This window comes from Phyllostomus discolor, chromosome 9 (genome assembly GCF_004126475.2).
Source record: "Phyllostomus discolor isolate MPI-MPIP mPhyDis1 chromosome 9, mPhyDis1.pri.v3, whole genome shotgun sequence".
In the NCBI taxonomy this organism is placed as follows: domain Eukaryota; kingdom Metazoa; phylum Chordata; class Mammalia; order Chiroptera; family Phyllostomidae; genus Phyllostomus; species Phyllostomus discolor.
This window is the reverse complement of record NC_040911.2, coordinates 91,600,692-91,621,889: the sequence shown is the minus strand read 5'-3', so window position 1 is coordinate 91,621,889 and position 21,198 is coordinate 91,600,692. Positions and strand designations below refer to the sequence as shown.

Here is a 21,198-nt window from a genome sequence, read left to right as displayed (position 1 = left end):
TCTGTTACTACAGACTAGCTTTGCCTGCTCTAGAATTTCATGTAAGTGGAATCATTAGCGTTTGCACCATTGCGTCTAAGTTGGGCATGTTGTCAAGAGTCATCCACGTGGCCGCAGAGAGAATACCTTTTGAATCACTGTGTGATGCTATTACTGGAAACATTAACCTAAGCATGAACACCTCTTTGTGTAACATTAAAACATGTTTCTTTTCCATTGTCCTGTAGCTGTATTTCAGTATTCGGTGGTCAGGCTACCCACAGACCCTTCCATAATGTTTTTTTTTTTTTTTTTTTTTTTTTTTTTTTTAATCATTGTTCAAGTACAGTTTTCTCCCCCTTCCATAATGTTTTGACACAAATCTCAACTCTATGATGTTATCTATAAATACTTCAGTGTTTTTCTAAGAGTCTTAAAAATATATATAAGAACAACAGTAACCATTACCAGACCTAAAAAACCCAACACTATATTGCTATTTAAAGTGATCATTGAGAGGCTTGTTTACATGTAATACTTAGGATTGTGAGAAAGAATTACGGAGCCTGTGGTCAGTTTCTTTCTTCGCCTCCTTGTTTATTGATTTCATCAGGGGACTACTTATAAGCATCCAAAACTGGCTTGACTGAGGTCATTTCAGGGTAATGGTTTTTCTCCAAAAAGTGTTTTTCGGTTCAAAACAAGTTTAGAAAGCTTCCCATTATGTGAGGGATTTTGTAAGAACCAAAATATAAGTACACTGTTTTCTCAGAAGAAAAAAAAATACTTTTAAGTTTTCTGTGGGGAACTACTTGTACTTGGTGTATATGGGGATTAGGAGGTGATTCCAGAGTCACTGGCTCACTGGCCGTGGAAGGGAGAGAGAGGCGTGAAGGTGATGGCCACCCTCAGTTCCGGCCGAGGGGCTGAGACGTGGAGCCCAGCCGGTCGAGCTCGCTGCCAGAGAGATGAGGTTGAGCGGCCCGTGGACACCCCTGCAGAGATGTGCCTGGAGCTCAGCGCAGGGTTCCGGGCTGGAGACGGAGGTACGGGAGTCATCACGTTCAGGCGTGAAGGGGAACAAGGGCCTGAGAAAGGGGGAGGAGAAGCAGACGGCGGCGCTGCGGAAGCCAGAGAGAAGTGCTTTAAGAAGGGAGTGGTCACGTATTGTATGACTGTGTATGGTCAAAGTCCCGTGAAGGGAATTTCTGGAGGAAGTCGATTTGTGAAGGTGGAGGGGGGAGGAGGGGCATGAGGGATCTTACTGGGCGGGTGGTGTTCGAGACTGATTTATGGAGAGGGCTACACCACTCAGTGGTTAACTAAATACCACCGTACCTATTTCAATAGGTAGATTTTATGGTCTGTAAAATACACTTCAGTAGAACTGTTAACAAAAAAAAAGGGGTCAACTGTCCGGTGCCACAAAGAGCCTAAGTAGGATGCAGAGCCCACGTACTGGTTTGGTCCCTCAGTTACTGGTGGATTCACCAGTCAGGTTGGAGAGGGGAGAACTGGGGGCAGCGTGGGGCAGAAGCTAGCTGCCGTGGGTGGGGGAGTGACAGGGTTGTGCCTGTGACTCATTCCAGGGGCTTGTTTGTGCAACGAAGAGGGAGGAGGTGGTGGCTGGAAAGGGCTGGGAGTTGTGGTTTCTTTTTTCATGTTTTAAATGCGTAAGAGGCCTCAGGTAGATTTGGCAGGGAGAATGGACAAGACCTGCTGTCTAGCTGTGAGGGGTGAGGAGGAGAGGGGGGCCACGGGAGCACCAAGCTGCCTGGTGTGGGCGGCACGTGGAGGCCGTATCCCTTTGCTCCCAGCGGGACTCAGCATCACAGAAAGGCCTGACAAGAAGGAGTTGTCAGACCCCGCACATCCGGCCTCTCCTGGCCACAGGTGGGAGGAGGGGCCGAACCAGTGCGTGAGTGGCTAGGGCGTGGTCTCCTGACTCCGTGCTCAAGCATCCTTCAGGGCCCTCACCTCCCTGTCCAGCCCCTTCCCTCACACTCAGTGGCCAGGCCAGCTTTCCACTCTCTGGCTCTCTCTCCAAGGGCTGCCGCTGCCATCCAGCATACACCCTTTGCAGTGGTTCTTGACCCACATCTAGCTGCCTACACCTGCCCTCAGAAGACTTGCAGCGAAGTCCTTGCTGGAAAAGGTAGGCACAAGCTCTTGCTCATTAATAACAGTCTTCTGCCCGCAAGCCTCCTGTCCTTGATTGCCAGTTGTGGACCAAGTCTGTGCCCTAGTTGTCCCAGGTCCTGCTCAAATCTCAAACCGGAGGTCCACTCATCATCACCCCCCTGGCAGCCATAAGGCTTTGTCAGTTGGGTGGCAGCTGGACCGCCGAGTGCTGTTCCTCACAGTGGTCTAGCCACACCACCATGGAAGGCAATTCAGAAATACCGTGGCTGCAGTTTCTTGCTCCAGAGCCATGATGGCTACATAACATCCTTTTATTCCCTGGGGTGGATGCCACCTCCCTCACTGGCCAATGAAATGCAGGTTGCCGAAAAGGTCCTCCCCCAGGATTGTCTGCTGTGGCCCCAGTCCTTGCCCAGCTCCCAGCTGCAGGGAGCTCAGAGACCATCCAGGAGATGGCTCTACTCCAGAACGTATACACACATGCTAGCAAGCTAGAGGGCCTACAGCTAAGTGATCAGTTCTGGCCACTTGAGCCTTCCTGCTCCTCTTGACCGTGCAATCTCACTCCTCACCCTGAATGCCAACATTTAGCTGTAACCTAGGATGAGGAAAGGAACAATTTTTGTTGAGTCCCTGACCAGCCTGGGTACCAAAGCAGCTGGAAGTGGTCACAGATCACTTCTCTTTCAACCAACCAGTTGATGCCGGGTGGATCGGCATTCTACCCGGGAGAGGGGTGCTGAGATCCAGGGTCCCGACCAGCCTAGTGCCCTCAATTCCTGCCATCCTGTTAAGCACAGCCACACAAGCAACCCAGACAAGCTCCCTGCTGCTTCTGGCCAGCACACGTGGAAAGCTCCTGAAATCTGCCTCCCAAGGTGGGACTCAAAAAAATCCCCCAGAATTGACTTATAAAGTTGTACATTTATTTTTACATGTTTGCACTCCACTCATCTTCAAAGCACTCACCATTCGATGCAATACATTTATCAAGACATTTTTCCCACTGCTTGGAATACTTTTTGAACTCGAACTTGATGCCTTTTAGTGCGTCTGCCATTTTTTGTTTCACCTCTTACACGTTGGTTTCCCGTACTTTTTTTTTCATCCAGGGGAAGAAAAATCGCTTGGGGTGAGTGAATAGGGAGAGTAGGGCATGGGGGTCAGGCTGTTTTTGGTCAAAAACTGCTGGACACTCAGCACCGTGTGATAAGGTGTGCTTGTAAATCACCCATCATGAAGTGAGCACACTCACTGTCTTAAAAAAAAAAATTCACTGAAGTCAAATGCAGCCTCTCACACCCCCAGCTTGTGCACTGGTACAGATGGGTTCCTAGAACACTCACCTAGTGGGGGAACCTGTGCTACAAGGGACACCACCCTCATATACCTACTCCATAAACATCACCCACACTAGGCTTCTATTGGGTTGGCCAAAGTTTGTCTTTCTGTAAGATGGTTATAGTAGCACTGAGATGTCTTTAACTTCATGTAGAAAATGTTAGATTGTATTGTGAGAGCTGTCACATCATCATGCATTTAAAAAAACAAAACAAAACAGCCCTGGCTAGTGTAGCTCAGTGGATTGAGCACTGGCCTGTGAACCAAAGGGTTGCCAGTTCTATTCCCAGTCAGGGCACATGCCTGGGTTGCAGGTCAGGTCCCCAGTAGGGGGTGCATGAGACACAACCACACATTTATGTTTCTCTCCCTCTTTCTCCCTCCCTCCCTCCCTAAAAATAAAGTATTAAAAAACACACACATCAAAATTGAAATTTTGTGTAGCCATTTTAATATTGAAAAAAGTTGCAACATTTTTAGCATATGCTTTATTATTTCAAGAAAGGTAAAATGCAACTGAAATGCAAAAAGATTTGTGCAGCGTATGGAGAAGGTGCTGTGACCCATCGAACGTGTCAAAAGTGGTTTGCAAAGTTTCGTGCTGAAGATTCCTTGCTGGACGATGCTCCACAGGCCAGTTGAAGTTGATAGTGAGTGAGACATTAATCGAAAACAATCAATTGAGTATGTCAGGAGACAGCCAACATACTCAAAATTATCAAAATCAATAAACTTACTGGTAAAAATTAAAAGTGTTTCTTTTACGGAAAAAACTAAACAGACCCTCTGGCCAACCCAATGTAGTCCCTGCACCCCATCTACTTTTGCAGGTTTTCTGCACCTCCCCTTACTCCCTGGGCCTGCCTTTATCTGGGGGCGCGGGCTCCGGCTGCCTGGGACCCATGCCCCTGGCAGCAGGACTCCTGGGCAGGGAGCTGAGCAGCCAGACCACAGCCCACACCGAGTCCAGGCCCCGGAGCCCCACTCTGGCCTGCGGCCCGGGGTAACAAAGAGGCAGACACTAAGTTTCCGTTAGGTTGTAGGAATTTATTTTAAATAACCTACAGTTGATTAAAAGGGATTCATGATAAAAATAGAAGATACTTGAGGAGAGATGTGGGAAATGGACTCTGCACACACACACTAAACTAACAATGCCTCTAAAACTAATGATTATAGCAAAAAATGTTTTCACATTAAAATTCTGCTTTTTATGTTTTTTCCCCATTTTTTACACAATTACAAAAGAAAAAAATAATAGCCCTAAAATCTTGATTATTTTTCTTTTTTGGACCAAAGACTCATTTTCCTCTAGATTTATTGACCTGTGGAACTTTTTGTACAATAAAATATTTCAAGTGAAAGACTGGGGTTTAAAATGAAAAAAGATGGATATCTGGAAGAGTACAGAAAATGCTCAGAACAAAGAATGATGGGAAAATGGTTTCAGTCACTGATTATTTCATTATCCTTAGACTCACTCATCCCTCATCCCCCCCAACCCCAATCTACACGATCTTTAAGATCAAGAAAAATGTTTAAATATTTTAAAATAATTAAAAAGAAATAAAAATTCACATTTAAAAAGGAACACTCAAGTCAGGAAATATTTTCCCATCATGCTTTTCTGTGAACAGGTGTCTGAACCAAAACACTGCGGATGTCACAACTGCTTCAAGTTTAATGAAAATTGATTCCCATGACAATAGATATTGACGACTCTAACAGGTGCGCTGGGTTTTTGTTCTACTTAGTTTTAAATTCCTGAAATGGGGGAGAGGGGAGGGAGTTTAGGAATTCATTTCTATTAAAATATAGAAGTTATTGCAAAACCCTAACTGTAAAAACGCACCAATATAATCGGACTTCGCATACAGTAGCTAAGAGAATCCAAATGCTTCAGTGAAACAGTGAATTTGCCTGGCAGAACTCTTGACAAATTCCCATCCACTTGCCCTCTTGAAAATAAAAACAAAATTCAAAACAAATCATACAGCTAGAACTTTGATATCTGAAATAGTTTTAAATAAGTTGTCCATAGGACAACTGGCTCAGCTCTCCCTTATAATATCTTCAGGTTTATCTTTTCTCAAAGGTGTTGGTTTGTTAAGACTTGCCGCCTCCCTCCCTCGGTGTGAGGGCAAGCGAGGCTCACAGTTTATCCATCTTCCCCAAACCACACTGTTCCTTTTCATAGAAAGCTGCTCCTTGAGACTGGCTAGAACTCATAGTCCTCGTCAGCCATGTCGATGGCCCAGGCAAACTTCTCCCGCTGGGTTTTGTTGTAGATTTTCTCAATTGGGACCCCCCACTTCTTGCACCTGCAACAAGCGAAAAAAGAAGGATCAGTGTCTCTGGGAACAATGGCCCAGACCTGGGCCAGAGGCTTGGGTGCCTTCTCCTTCACATCCGCCTGGTGAGAATGAGAATACAGGTGCTCAACTCATTTAACCTTGACCATTACCTCTAAAGTAGGCACTACTACAGATGTACAAATGAAAAGACTAAGGCAGAACGGTTGTGTTCCCAAGCAGAGTGAGCATGGAGCTGAAAACTGAACCCAAGCAGCCTGGCTCCAGAGTCTACATGCCTTTCAAGCTAACCAATCCCCGAGCACCAAACTGGGCACAGGAGGGGTGTGGAAACCACAGCCCAGAGTAGCAGGTGCCACAGGGGGTGATTCCTTCACTTAGGTCCAGAACTTAGCAACTCAAGGTAACTAATAAGCATCTTCAAAAACCTACTTATTTTAAGATTTTTTTTAAAAATGACGGTGTGGGTGTGTAGTGGGAGACAGGAGGAGTTAGCAAACAATAGAAAATTTACCTGCCTTTGTTCTCATTTTTGTCCCCCCTCCCCTCCCTTGTTCCTACCTTTCTTCCTTCACTTGTAAAAAAAAACATTAAAACATTTTGTTAGCCCTGGCTGGTGTGGTTCAGTGGACTGAGTTCCGGCCAGTGAACCAGATGGTCGCTGGATTGATTCCTAGTCAGGGCACATGCCTGGGTTGCGGGCCACATTCCCAAGAGGGGGTGCAGGAGAGGCAACCACGCACATTTCTCTCCCTCATTCTCTAAAAATAAATAAAATCTTAATTTTTTTTCTTTGGCTAAAGTGAAGGGCTCTTTTATATTTTTCCTTTAATATGGGCAAAGAGTTTCCATTCTTAAAGTTCCCTAAAGGATGGGGACTATACCTGCCTTTTTATTTTAAAACAGACATAAACACACTCAAAGGTAGGGCACTGACTGTTGAGGACCACCTCAACAGTCAATGAATGTTCGACTGCCTTCGAAGTGTGCACATCCGAATTTTGGCAGAGGTTTCCCAGAGGACTGGAAGTGCGTGGTGCTGTCACACCCCCGCCCCCTCCTCCAGCCATCAGCAAAGGGCTCAATGCTTACCAAGCCACTGAGATCCTCGGGTCCAGATAGTTGAGTTTGGAGGTTCCCAAAGCAATTTGTTTGTTCTCCTCTCTGTCTGTGGCCTGAACTTCGAGCTTCATCAGCTGTTCCTCCAGTCTCTGCACGGCCTTCTTCTTTGACTCTACCACCCTGGGAGAATGGATGTCATCAAGGACCAGGCCTGGTCTCCAGACAAGAACACTGCCACACCACCCTGCCACTGAGGGGCCAGTAAACGCAGAAGCCCCAAGACAGAGACTCCCAAAAGACATCACTGAGAAACCCTAGAAGACTGGGGCCCTGGGGCACCTGGCTCGTACTGCACACACTCTTCTCTCAGCCACCCCCAGCTCCACACACCAGCAGCACATATACTGCACACGCCTTTCTCAGCCACCCCAGCTTCACCCACCACCAACACATACTTCCTGGTCTTGGCATCCTTCATGACCTTGGCATCGGCTTTAGCACTTTTCAGGTCTCTCCGAGCATCTGCTAGCTGTTCCTTCTTGGCATCAATCTGGGTGGGGAAGAACGTCAGTTTTAGGAATTAAAAAAGCCCCCCAAAAGAAAAGAACAGCCACATTAGAGAAGTTGAAGCCTGGATGTGGTCTCCACCAGGCCGGCAGGCCATTTCTCTCGGGGGGTCTGGCAGGTAAAACACCCAGGAGTAGCTTCGTGTAAGCACTGAGTAGGTGCATGGGGACTGCTCGATTCAGCTGCTGTTTGGCCATTTATGTTCTTTGGTGCCCCATCAAGAAATAAGCCAGATGCTCAGGGAAAAGGACCCACTGGGCCTGGGAATGTGGGTGCTAATCTTCCAGAGATCACTCTGGCTTTAGACACCTCGGAGGGCTACAGATGACAGCTGTTTGGCAAATGGAACTGGTGCCAGGCTGCAGCCTTCATTCCGAGAATACCGACCGCAGAAGACACTCTATGAAGCTGAGACAGGGTCCTTCCATCTGCTGGGCTCCACTCACTCCTCAGATTCTGCCAGCACTCTGGGAAGGAGCTGCCAGCTTCTCAAGAAAAACGATGCTTGAAGCGAATATCCAAGGGGCTAAAACATGGCAATTAAAAGGTCAGCTAGTCTGTTCCAAGCTGGTACATGGCACGGCCTGCCTTGGCATTGTTTTCAAAAGGAGAGGGAGCTGAGATGGGAAATAAATTCGTTTTTCCTCAAAAACAGAAATCTGGAGCTCTTTTTCCAAATAAAGCTCATGGAGTTGCAGCCTTTTTTGCTTGACAGAGCCCTGGAAGCACCCCTGAGAACCCAGGTCTTCTCTGAGTTCCTGCTGGAGGATGGCAGCAGGCAGTACCCCTGACCCGCTCACTGTGCTAACCTGTGAGGTCGAGGGCACCCCTGTAGAACACACACAGCCTGACTCAAACACACTGGGCTGCTGCTCCCAGCCTAGAACTGTCTGTTAGAGATACCCAGCCCCACATTGGAAACAGAGGCTACTATTGTGAGACAATCATTAAATGCATTTTACTATGAATGGCTTACTCCCAGCATTTATGTTGTCTAAAGGCAAGCTGAAGGAACTGATTCTATACACAACATCACAGACACCACTAGCCAGATTCTTCTTCAGCTAGAAATGCAACACACCACAATCTCTTAACCATTTCTGTGGACGCTCAATTGGCAGGCTACGTCAACGCTCCCAAAGCGTCAAAGACTCCATTGACTCACTCGGCAAACAGGGGCGTGTGTGTGCTCTGTGGACACACAGGAGAGCGTCCCTGGGCTCAGAGGGCTCGCCTGGCAGGCAGCCTGGGCTGCCCAGACAGTGGTTCCAGAGTGAGGTCAACAAAGACCTCCTCATGCTCCAGGGAGGGATCTCCTGAGTCAGGTAAACACCCCCTGAATATTCATGCTTTTATTTCGGGCTCAGAACGAGAGGGGTGTAAACGATACCAGATGACCGCCATTTAACAGAGTGACAGCAAACGGAGGCTGCTAGGAAGGGTGGTCTGCAGGGTTCTTCGCCTGCCGACCACAGGGGCCTGAGAGCTCTATGGACGCACACTCGTTTGCTATGGCCGTGTGCCTCCCGTCAGGAAAGCCGGATGGCACTCACTGCAGGTTGTGTGTATCTTCTGACCCAGACGTCCTGCTCCTGGGCATTTATCTTGAGGATGTTTCAACAGAATGAAATGTCAACATGAGCCTGAAAACCTGTATGTGGTCTCACTCTATAGCAGCTGTTAAACTCCAGCTGTCCCAGTACAGGGTAAAAAAGAAATCACATCTGTGATTTCATTAACCTCTAGTTGAAATTCATTATCTCTCCTTCAATTATGTGGGCAACAAACTATAGTAATACCAGTATTACCTATATTATCAGCAACAGACAGTAATTTTCATATCATAATTAGTGCAATATTGAAGTGTCATTTATATTCACCACTATCCTGAAATTTACAGAGTATTAGAACCACCTTAAGATCTCAGTAAGTTAACAAGGAAGTACATCTATCACCACGTCAGACTTTAATATATGTTTGGCAAGTATATTTTAAGATAATTGGTTTTCTTTGTAACCCTATGTGTCTGGTCTGCAATGAGTATCTGCAGATTCTCGTTGTGGGTTAGCACTGGGTTGGCCATTAAGTTTGTTTATTTATTTTCCATACCATGGCTCTAGCAGTGAACTTCATTCAAAATAATTTTGTTAAGTTGTATTGTGACAGCTGTCATATCAGCAAGCATTAAAAAAAAAAACCCCAAATTGGTGAATTTTTGTGTAGCCATTTAAAAATTGAAGATGGAAGAAAATATGCAACATTTTTGGCATATTATGCTTTATTATTTCAAGAAAGGTAAAAATATGACTGAAGCAGAAAAAAAGGTTTGTGCAGTGTATGGAAAATGTGCTGTGACTGACTGACTGACTGTGTCAAAAGTGGTTTGCAAAGTTTCACGGTACTACTGATTCTGGCCAAATCATCCTTTGCTGTGGGGCTGCCTTATGCACTGGAAGATGCTCAGCAGCGCCCCTGGCCTCTATCCATACCTGAAGCCAATAGCGGGAGAGAGCCGAATGCTCAAAATACCCAAATCAGTGAAGCTATTGGTGAAAATGAAAAATGTATGTTCTATTTTATGGAGAAAACACCATGGACTTTTTGGCCAACCCATTATGAGAGAATTGGTTCTGTTAGCCATTGCTCACACAAAACTGTTCCCCATCAAATGTTAAGTGTCTTGTGGCTTAAAAGCTCACGACCAGGCAGAGCTGGAGGGAGGAAAAGAGGCACATCTATTTGTACGTCACCTTATCCCTAGTATTCCAAACTTGTGTGATGAAGAGCTGCAGGAAACGGGATTCATGTGGAGTGTGTAAAAATTAAAAGTTGTGCTAGAATTGGGGGGTGGGGGGAATGGTCAGTTGCATCATCTTTTCAATTTGAAACAATCTAATTTGGAAACAGTTTTATTTCGGGGCTGTGGCAAGGATCTGTGAAGACTCTATTTATATCCATTATCCTCTTGTATAATAAGGACAACTATCAGCAATACTTCAGAGGGTATCTCAAACTTAGCTGTTCAAAAGGGCCAACGAAGACCTGTCCACAGAGTGAGCACCTGAACAAGGGGCACCTGATACTCGGTATCTTGATCCAGGGAACTACCACATAGTTCCACTTGTTTAGCTTTAGCGTGGCCTTTTCTTCCAGAACAGACTCAGAACTGGCCTTCTGATACCCCTGCTTGGAAGGCTGGAATTTAAGTGCCTCTCGTTTTCAGGTGATCAGCCCACCGCAGACACCGTTCTCTTCATTTTGCCACCCTACCATCCAGACCCAAGATACCTTAGTTTGCAAGTTCATCATAGACTTCTCAAAAGTTTTGGGTGGCGCCCTCTGATGGTTACAAAGGATCGCAACAGCTCGGTTGGCACGGTTGTAAGACAGGATCTTCGCTGGGATGTTCTCATCCGCTGTACAGAAAACGTGACAGCAGACAAGAGTCAGTCCGTACAAGCGAACACACAATGTGCCTTCCTCAGTGCTGTGCCCTCACGATGTTACCACCCCTTGTGTCCTTGGATGAACAACTCAAGTTTCCCCAGGCCACAAGGTCAAATCTGAGTCAATACACTCATCTGCCTGCTGCAGTGCCCGCCTCTGCAATCTCTCCACTCAATGTAACCTGAGGACAACGGGGAATTGGGACAGACAAGGCCTGCAGTGGAGGGTGAGACAAAGGGACCGTGAGCTTTACATTGTGAAATCCCGGGGTAATATAATGTTGCAAAGTAAAATAAAAAGTATTATTCAAGGAATGTTCTTACTTGACTCATTCTTCATCCTATGCTAAAATACTGACCTTCCATATGCCCATCTTTGGCTTTTCTGGTTCGTATTCTAAAGCCATTTGACCTATTTATAGAGGACAGTGGGAATCTGGCATAACAGGGCTCCAGGGAAAACGTGCAGATCTGGGTGATACCTTCTGCAGCTGTTTAGAATACTACCTACTCTTAAGGGGGGAAAAATGACAGAAACTTCAAGGGAAGGATTTGCTCTGATATTTTTTTTAGTAACCACGACAACCTTACTCTCTCCAACTTAACAGGACATTACAGCACTATGTCTTCTGTGAGCTTTTACATCACACATATAAAACAGAAAATGCAGGCATTTCAAAGCAGAAGAAAGCCCCTGTCAGCACTCCGAAAGTTGAATCTAGAAGCTGGGGTGGGAATGGGGAAATAGCACTGATTTTATGTTTATACAAACTGAGCCTTCCCTCTCTATTAGCATACACAGGGGGAAGTTTCCGGTCCCAAAGTTAAGGAGGGAAGTGGAACAGATCTAGGACTCAGCTGAACAAGGACAGTGGACCGTATCTGCAGGGTGTGGGCCCTGTGTGGCCAAGTGGTACTTACGGGCTGTGAGTTCCTTGAGCTGCTGCTGTAGCGTGATGGAGGCGTTGTACGTACGGAACACCTTGGCTGTCAAGCCCTCCATGAGGTCCTGGAGATGCTTATTTAAAATAGCAGTCTGGATGAGATAAAGCAAAAAAAGGATGTTGGGATTCAGGGAGACGCCATACACTCCGGCCCCTTCTGGAAAGCTCTGGGCCACAGACGCCCATGCAATCATGACTTGCCACATTCCTGCTCTGCCAGAGGGAGGCTGAGAAAGGGGGGGAAGAGAATTCCAGAACATAGGGTTTCATGACACGGCCCTAAGAAGTACTTCAATCTCAAGCAGGCTGATAAAGCAAATTGGTTCTTCCGTTAACAGCTTCCCTGATCAGACATCAAGGACAGGCCTTGGGTCTCCAGCAGAGATGGCTGGCATCCAGCCTAGGGAAGGGAAGGCTCTGCAGGAGTCAGGGGAGGATGAAGGCAGGGTTTGTCTGCCTCGGTCCCAGGGCTTTGGCCCTGGATACACCGTGCGCCGGGGGAAGAAGAGCACACAGGACGCCACAAGACACGCTGAAGGGAGAGCCCAAGCCACCTCCAGGCAAACCCCCCTTTAAAAGCTTTGTGAGGTGCTGGCTGTACCCCTCTTCAGCCCAGTGCACTTTGTCCACTCACATTGAGTCTATCGAAAAGGTCATCCTCAGGCTGTTTGTTCTCCATAAATAATTGCAAGTTCTTAAAAACCTGAAAGAAATAAGCAGAGCTCAGTTATCATTATCTTTAAAATCTACACTTTGGAAACAATCGCAACTTTTAAAGAAAGTCCCCCGTAACACAAGGAACACTCATGTCCTTCACCCAAGTGCACCCGCCGTTAACATACGACCTGATTTACCCGCCTGCAAGTGTGCCTGTCTGCTCGCTGTCCTCTCTGCACATGCGTGCGCCTATCAGTCACCTGTTCTGAAGCACCAGGGGTGCTCACACAGGGTGCAGGTGTTCCCGACACACACAGTGCTCATCGGCTTCATAAATTTACACTGACACCTACGTTTACCTAATCTACTGTCCACATTCCACTTTTGTCGGCCGACCTAATGACGTCCTGCGCCCCATGCCAGTGTGGAGTCCAATCTAAGCTCAGGCACTGCATTTAACTGTCAGGTCCCTTTAGCTCTCTTTCATCTGGAGTAGCTCCACAGCCAGCCAAGCCTAAGTACTTATTACACATCGGACTAAAGGGCTGGATTACTGGGGTCCAGTATTCTGTAGGTCCCTGGTTCAAGCCCAATATTTGGGGGGAACCATCAAGCTGCAATACCCTCTTCAGCACCGAGCTCAGAGATCTAAGGGCCAAAGGGCTACCTTTTCACTCAGTCAGGAGCTGGGGAGAACTTGAGTAAAGCTACAGATGACAAATGTGCAGCAGGACCAGGGAGTACAGAAATGCAATGAAACCATCAAAATGACGTGGTGGATTAAGTCTCATGCTGTTTTTCCCCGGGGCACACCTCCACAGCATCCTCTGTTGAATACTGCTATGCGAGACGGCCCTCATCCTCAGGAAGGTAGTGCCGGGGTTGGAGTTGAGGGCAGGAACTGGAAGGAGGTACACAGGACACCAAAGAACACCTCTCCCCTCTCTTTCAAGTCATTTTTTCTAGCGCCCAGCACACACAGAGCACACAAAAAGCACTCAACACACTTGCTGAATGAATGGGCGGCTGGATAAAAAAGAGGCCACCTTAACTTACTCGTTTCTCGACAGGGACTTTGTTATAGTATCTGATCGAGTCCTTCCCAAGGAAGTCGAACTCTACCACGTACTCCTGGCCATCCAACTCTGGGTGCAAATTGATGTGCTCCACGCGAAGCGAGCAGCAGCCCACAGTGTCTGCGGTTTCTCCTTCCTCCTTCTCATTGCCTGCTCTCAGAGCAAGCTGTCCAGGGAGGAGAGAGGGGGGAAAAAAGATAAGCATAAATGAAGAAACTTGAATCTTATAGGATTGCTAGGAAATCCAAATCAGAAGCCTTCCAACTCTCCTTGGTAACAGAGCATTAGTCTGCAAGGCTTGGGAATTTTGAATTCTGCATTGTTGCTTCTTCCCCTATCAAATGAAGTAGGGAGACTCATGGGGACACTGAACTGCCCTATAAATCCAAGCTTCTCTTCATTCTGTCTTTTCAGATGGGAATGCAAGAAAGGAAGAAACTTACTGTTGTTTTTTTTAAAGCAGCAACTGAGAGAGTGTTTCTAGTCGTGGCAATTAGACTCAAAAAGCTAGTCTCTTAATTTTCCTTTATTTTTGAGACAACTCAGAATTTGTGCCCAAATATAAGCAGTGCAAAACTGGTAAAAAACAAAACACACAAAATCTTTTTCTCCTAAACACCAAGAAACTGATGTCCAGAACACTGCCTTTCAAACTGTAGTTGTGATACACTAGCAGATTGTTTAACCAACTTTAAGTGTCACAATCTTTTTTTTTTCAACATGAAACAGAAAAATGTCAGAATTCACTACTCACAGGAAAGCTAAAGCATTGTTCTGTGCAACTCCTGTTTCAGTTATAAATACATAACTGAACATAAATACATAACATAAATACAACATCAATACACTTGGTGTTGGGTTGTGATGTCAAATCATTTTTGGTGGCTCACAGAAGAGTTTAAAAATGTCACAGTATTTCTGGCACATGCAGACGCAGGCAAACCCTACTTATGAGGCAGGCTCTATTCGGACAGCAGCAGGTGCTGACTGACCGCACCCCGCTCCTTCCCTACTGGACCAGACACCGAGTCAGCACGGCCACCACCTCCCCAGGACTTGGCACGGGGCCCAGAGGAGAAAACGCTCCCTATGCTTCCGTGAGGCTGAACAAAATGGGACAGGACACTCTCACCTTGTCGATGAAGTACAGGGCCACCGCTCTCTGCCGGACTTTCATCTCTTTGGACTTCCAGTCTTCTCGGTACTGGTTCCGGATCTTGTCCACACACTTCTTCAGCCGCCGGGCAGTCTCATATTTCTGCCAGTCTTTCTCACCCTGCAAAGACCCAGCCCCAAAGGTGGACTGCTTAGGGATGGTGGGGTAAAGATAGACTCTAAATATCCAAGTTCAGCACTCGGAACCGAAGAGAAGGAACTTGAGCTTAAAGCAAGGTAGAAAAAGAAGAGTACTGAAGAGAAATTGCAGGACACTGACCCTAGGGAGAAATCATGTTGCCCCCCCTTCACTGTCGAGCACACCTGGCTCTAACGACTACGAGAGCCTCTGGCTTTCATCCTGTAAAGTGTTTATGTCTTTGGGAAAAGCCCACCTGGCACGTCCCAGACGCTGACTTTTGTCACCACAAAGGGTGTGAGACCCCCCATTGTGGCTTTACTGCCGAATCTATGACCCAAGAGCAGTTTCCTACTAGAGCTGACGCTCGTTAAGTTCAAGGCAAGCATCTACAGTGTGATGGAGGGAGCTGTCACGGAAGCAGAACCAAAGAAAGAGTTTAAAAACGTTACAGCATGTAACGACAAAGGAACACAATGATTTCTAGGAACAGCCATAATTATTCACTGTTTTTGAACTCCTGCATTTAGAAGTATTCTTGATTAGACCGAGGAAACAATGTTCCAGGGAAGCCTTTTCTTTTTAAACATTAGAGCTTTCTGTGAAGGTTTTAAAACTGAATTCTAAAGCCAATGAAAGGTTTTTAGAAGAGTGTGACAAGGCTGTAGTCAACAGGGATGGGAGATTTCTGCTAGCAAGGACTAACAGTATTAAGTGAGGAAGGTTAAGGAAGAAAAATACTATCTGAGATCCCTAAAAAGCCCAGGGAGTATTACAAGACCTAGAACAGACCATATGACATGAACACAGGAGTGAAATGTAAGAACCCAAGAGTCCCTGCTCTTAATTCCTCCACCCCACATCAAGAAGAGGCGCAGCGATTCTACCCGTGTCTGCCTATGACACAGACATGTGGTCCTTGAGGACTGAGGACTGTGGTTAAGGCAACTGTCCTTCTGAGCACGAAGGCGTGCGGGGTACGTGGAACAAGAATATCCTTTCCCCCCTAACAAACGCTCAGGGATGGGGGCTTACCCGGACGCGCTAGGGGCCGCCAGCACTCTCCCACAGCTGGGAGAGAGCTGGCTGTATGCACTTGTTTGGTTAAAAAAGTGCTTTGGTAACTCCACGTTGTGGGTGGGTGGTGTACAACAGTGGTTCGGTGACACAGAAGAAGTATCTAAGTAAGTTCTGTTTCCTGACAATGAAAAGCTGAAAAGTTCTCAGTGATTTTCTGAAGTACATTTTGACATTTAAGAGTGAGTAAGAAAAGGTGTGATACAAGCTGTCCTTATGTACCAGTCAGTATATGTCTCCACGACATCACACTCACACGAGACGGGGCACCAAGGGCTTGTCTGCAGCAACAGTCTCCAGCTCAGGAGTGGGCTCTCTCCTCTCACTTTAAGGCGGAGGTCCTCAACCTTTACAGCACCAGGAACCGGTTTGGGGGGTGGGGGTGGGGAATGGTTTTGGGATGATTCAAGCACATTATTCGCAAGCTCACCTCCTGCTGTGCAGCCCAGGTCCTAACGGGCCCTGAGGTTAGGGTCCCCTGCTCTAGGGCACACAGGCCCGCCAAAGCCAGGCTCTGACTCCTCAAAGTCGTGCAGAATTTATTTCCTCAGTCTCTTAGTCATGCCGCTGAAACAAGGCTTATGAACCCAACAAACAGTTCGTTCACAGAGGATGTCCCAAGACCAACTTTCCTTCCCGTGTGGGTCGGGCTCTTGGCACAAGGCCCCAGGATTCCCGCAAGCGGGAGACAGAGATGAGGTGGGGGCAGGAGCCACCCTGCCTACAGAGTTCTAGTAGGGGAGGGCGGCCTCCAGGAGGGGTGTTTATCCTTGCCGCCTTCAGGTCCCTGAACAGCATGGAGAGTGAAATGCACTTGAATAGTTCTTTCAGAATATTTCTAAAAAATAAAACCATGTTTTGATTTTCCAAGCAAGGTCTTTATCCAAACCCCCTCAGTAAAACAAGGTGTCCACTGCAGAGCGGCTGCCTTTAACCCCTGGTCCTCTTCCCCTACTCAGTCAGCCCTCTCCAGTGGACAAGAATCCAATTTGGTTAGTTATACAAAGCATCCTCTGGGTAATTTTTTTATTTTAAACCAGTGGGCCCACCACATTTTCTCTCTCCTTCTAATATAACCGCTTGCCCGATAAGCACAGTGGGTCAGTGCGGTCAGGATCTGGGTTCAGGAGGGCAAAGTGGGAGGTGAGCGGACCCTGTTCTCAGATTTGTGCTGGGGAACAATGACATCTGCCAATATTAAGTGGCTCTTTCGTTATTTCTCACTCCCCTGGTGCACCCCATGTGAGTCTGTCCCCGTGCAGGGCACCAAAGAAGAAGTGAATGGCTTTTTGAATCCCAAACATATATCATTTCAACAAAAGACACGACAAACTATGGTCTGAAGATAAAAAAAAAAACACCTGTCCATACGTCCCCATTTTTAAACCATATTTACCCTTTTATTATGGATTTGCAGAGAATTTATATTTTATTCAAATACTTTTTTCCAGCTATTAGTGTTATTCCAAAGCTTTCATGTTATTCATATGTAAGTGTACGGCGTAGTCAGTTTTGGCCCACTACACCTGCCCATCGTGACAGAGTATTTTTTATCGTCCCACTAAATTCCCTCATGCCCCTTCCCAGTTAACCACCAATGAGCAACTACCGAACCTTTCATCTGACTGCCATCACCATGAATTAGCTTTGCCTAATCCATAAGATTATAAAAATGGTTATCCTACAGTACAGACTCTTATGTCTGGCTTCTCAGTGTGTTTTTAAGATTCATCCAGGTTGTTCCATTTATTAGCAGCTCACTTCTTTTAATTGCTGGTAATATGGTCTACTCTAAGACTATCCCTAATGTGTCTGACTATACCATAATGTGTTTATCTGTTATGTTGATGGACCCCTGGGATGTTTCTAGTTTTGGACCCTCATCTAGTATGAATCCAAAGGAAGCAAATGGAAGGAAGGGTCTAGAGGCTGTGGGACAAATAATGGCTTAGAGTTTTCTACAATAAAAATACATTAGTCCTTGGGCTTCTGGTCAAGATGGTGATGCAGGCAAACATGGATCGCCTCCTCACACAACCACTCAAAACTACAAGTAAAATACAGAACAGTCATCACTCAGGATGGTCAGAAATAGAGTTGATGAAAGTCTGACAACTACGGAATTGAAGAAACCACATCCACCCAGACTGGTAGGGAGGGCGTGGAACAGGCTGGCCCCACACCTGCGTGGGTAAAAACTTGGGAGAAGTATCTCAGAAGCACAGTCCCAGACCCACATCAGGCCCCCCAGCCCAGCATTCCAGTGCCAGGAAGGTAAGTCCCCACAACTTCTGGCTGCAAAAACCAGTGGGGACTGAGTTGGTGGACGAGGCTGCTGGAGCCCCAAGCAGCTCCTCTTAAAGAACCCACACATGGACTCCCCTACTCAGACTCACTCCCTCTGAGCTCCAGCACTGGGGTAGCAGCTTGAAAGGCACCAGTGGCATGCACGGAGAGACTGACATGTCTGGTGTCAGGATAAGCAGAGGCCATTGTCCTTTTGCTGAGCCCTCCCACCACAGAGCTGGTACGCCAGTGCCAAATCTGAGACTCCATCAGCCTGGCTAACACTGTGCGACCCACCTTGGAGATCCACAGAGGCTCTACCCGCCCAACTTACGGGCCCACCCAAGCTGCTTTTCCCTAAGAATGACTGATATTGGCTCCTAAATCCTATCAAACAAGCAACAGCTAGCTTCAATGAGCCCCAACCACAGCCAGGTTAGAGTCAAAACTTGGCTTCATCTGGGAATCTCCAAGCCCAGTATAAGTAGCAGCCATCTCAGATTGCTTTACAGCTTAGGCAGGGTGGTTCTAGGCAAAGCACAGGTGGGAGAAGACTACCTTGGCTTGAACTACCCAGGAAACCCCAGGACCAGTGCACCCAGTGGACAACTACAGACCATATCAGAGCGCCACCACCCTCCGCCCCTCCATAGCCGATCCTCCATGGAGGGTGGAGGCTGTTGGTCAGTGGTCACAGTCAGTCCTTGCAACTGACTGGCCTGAATAAATCCCTCCCACTGATCTGCCAAAAGCAATCAAGGCTCAAATGCAAGAGGAGAGTGTATTCAGCCCACATGAAGGGCACATCTTGAGTACCTAGCTTGAGCAAAGGGGAGACTGTGCCACTGTACCCTTCAGGACACCTACTACATTATTAGGCCACACTACCAAGGCACAGAGTCAAAGCAGCTCTACCTAATACATAGAAACAGACACAGGGAGGCTGCTAAAATGAGGAGACAAAGAAACATGGCCCAAATGAAAGAACAGATCACAACTCCAGAAAAGCTAAATGAAATAGAGATAAACAATAGGTCAGATGCAGAATTCAAAACACTGGTTATAAGGATGTTCAAGGAATTTAGTGAGGACCTTAACAGCATCAAAAAGATCTAGTCAGATATGAAGGATATACTAATTGAAATAAAGAAAAATTTATCAGGAAACAACAGTAGAGTGGATGAAGTTGAGAATCAAATCAGTGATATGGAACATAATAAAAAAAAACAACCAATCAGAACCACAAGAAGAAAAAAGAATCCAAAAAAAAAATGAGGACAGTACAAACAGCCTGTGGGACAACTTCAAGAGGTCCAATATTCACTTCATAGGGGTGCCAGAAGAAGAGAAAGAGCAAGAAATTGGAAATCTATCTGAAAAAAGAGGGAAAGAAAACTCCCTAATTTGGTGAAGGGAATAGACATGTTAAGTCCAGGAAGCACACAGTCCCGATTATGATGGATGCAAAGAGGCCCACTCCAAGACACATCATTTATTAAAAGGCCAAAGGTTAAAGATAAAGAGAGACTCTTCAAAGCAAGAGAAAAGAAGTTAGTTACCAGAAGGTTGACACATAGGAGGGGTGTGGGAAGAACGGGTGAAGACTCGAGGGAATTAAGAAGTACAAACAGATAGTTACAGAATATCCACTGGGATGTAAAGCACAGTATAGGAAGTGGAGTAGCCAAAGAACTTATACACATGACCCATGGACATGAACAAAGGTGGGGGGATTGTCTGAGAGAGTGGGGACTGCTGGGTGGAAGGGGCAAAGGGGTAAATGTTAAGGCAACTGTAACAACATAATCAGTAAAACGTAATTAAAGAAAGACATTAGTCCTCAGATTGAAAGTCTGGCCTGAGTATCTATAATAGCATGTCCATACTTAGATACAGCACAGTGAAACCACGGATCACCAGTTATAAAGATGCATTCTTTATTTGACAAAAGACAGTCATGAGGATGAAAATAAACTTTGGGGTAAACAAAAGAAGAATATGCCACCCATGGATCCTCACTAAAGAAACAGTAAAGTGTATTTCAACAAAGTAAACCCAGAGGGAAGTTACTAAGTATAGAAATTAATCAAATATTTGTCAATTAAAGAGATTGTTGGAGTTTTATGGATCCATGCAGGGTTTTTTATTTATGTTTGTTTGTTTTTTTTTAAATAAAAAGTAGCCCTGGCTAGGTGGCTCAGTTGGTTGGAGCATCACCCATACACTGAAAGGTTGTGGGTTTGATCCCCAGTCAGGGCACATACCTAGCTTGCAGGTTCGATCCCTGGTTAGGGCACATATGGGAGGCAACCAATCGATGTTTCTTTCTCTCTCAAATCCACAAAAACATATACTTGGCTTGAGAATTAAAAAAAAATAAAAAGTATTAACTTAAGCAAAAGAAATATGAGGTATAAGAACTGGAACTAAATAAGGAGTTAAGACTTAGAGGATGTTCCTGTGTCAATGTCTGGGAATAAAGCCAGCGAGGCCCCGACTGGGCCGCTCAGCAGGTCGGAGCGCCACCTCACACGCCAGGGCTGAGGCTTCAGTCCCGGTCAGAGAGCACATATAATGTCAGCCAACAATGCATGAACAAGTGGAACAACAAATTGCTCTTTCTCTTCCTGCTCCAACCCCCCCCCAAATCAATAAATAAAAATCAGCGTTTCTCTCTCTCCCTTCCTCTTGCTCTAAAAATCAGTAAATATAGCCTCGTGTAAGGGCTAAAAAAAAAACCCAAGTCTTCATTGCAACTTGACAAATTTAGCTCAAGATTAATAAAAAGGAGCAAAGAACTGAGAAGAGCCAAGACAACGCAGAAGAATGAGATGCGGAAAAGTTGTTCCACTCGGTAGTAAAACGTGACAAAGCTACAGCAGTTGAGACAGTGTGCTGGCAGAGGAGAAGTAAATGAAATGAATTAAACAGGGCAGAGCACAGAAACTGTCAGACGTGCATGTAGAAACGTGGTATAGGAGCTATTACGACTATATGTGTCTGGGACAAATGGTT

At 46.2% G+C, this 21,198-nt stretch overlaps 1 protein-coding gene across 1 annotated transcript in view; it reads right to left on the bottom strand.

Moving 5' to 3' along the window:
- Positions 1 to 4,488: 4,488 nt before the first annotated feature.
- TOP1 (DNA topoisomerase I) overlaps positions 4,489 to 21,198 on the bottom strand; it is an 87,305-nt gene continuing 70,595 nt past the window's right edge. The window contains exons 14-21 of the mRNA XM_028523685.2: positions 14,659 to 14,802; positions 13,507 to 13,692; positions 12,428 to 12,496; positions 11,771 to 11,885; positions 10,692 to 10,819; positions 7,292 to 7,386; positions 6,867 to 7,016; positions 4,489 to 5,783 (exon numbers count right to left, since the gene is read on the bottom strand). Coding sequence (XP_028379486.1) covers positions 5,681 to 5,783; positions 6,867 to 7,016; positions 7,292 to 7,386; positions 10,692 to 10,819; positions 11,771 to 11,885; positions 12,428 to 12,496; positions 13,507 to 13,692; positions 14,659 to 14,802 — 990 coding nt within the window. The 3' untranslated portion in view covers positions 4,489 to 5,680. The remainder of the gene's footprint in view (positions 5,784 to 6,866; positions 7,017 to 7,291; positions 7,387 to 10,691; positions 10,820 to 11,770; positions 11,886 to 12,427; positions 12,497 to 13,506; positions 13,693 to 14,658; positions 14,803 to 21,198) is intronic.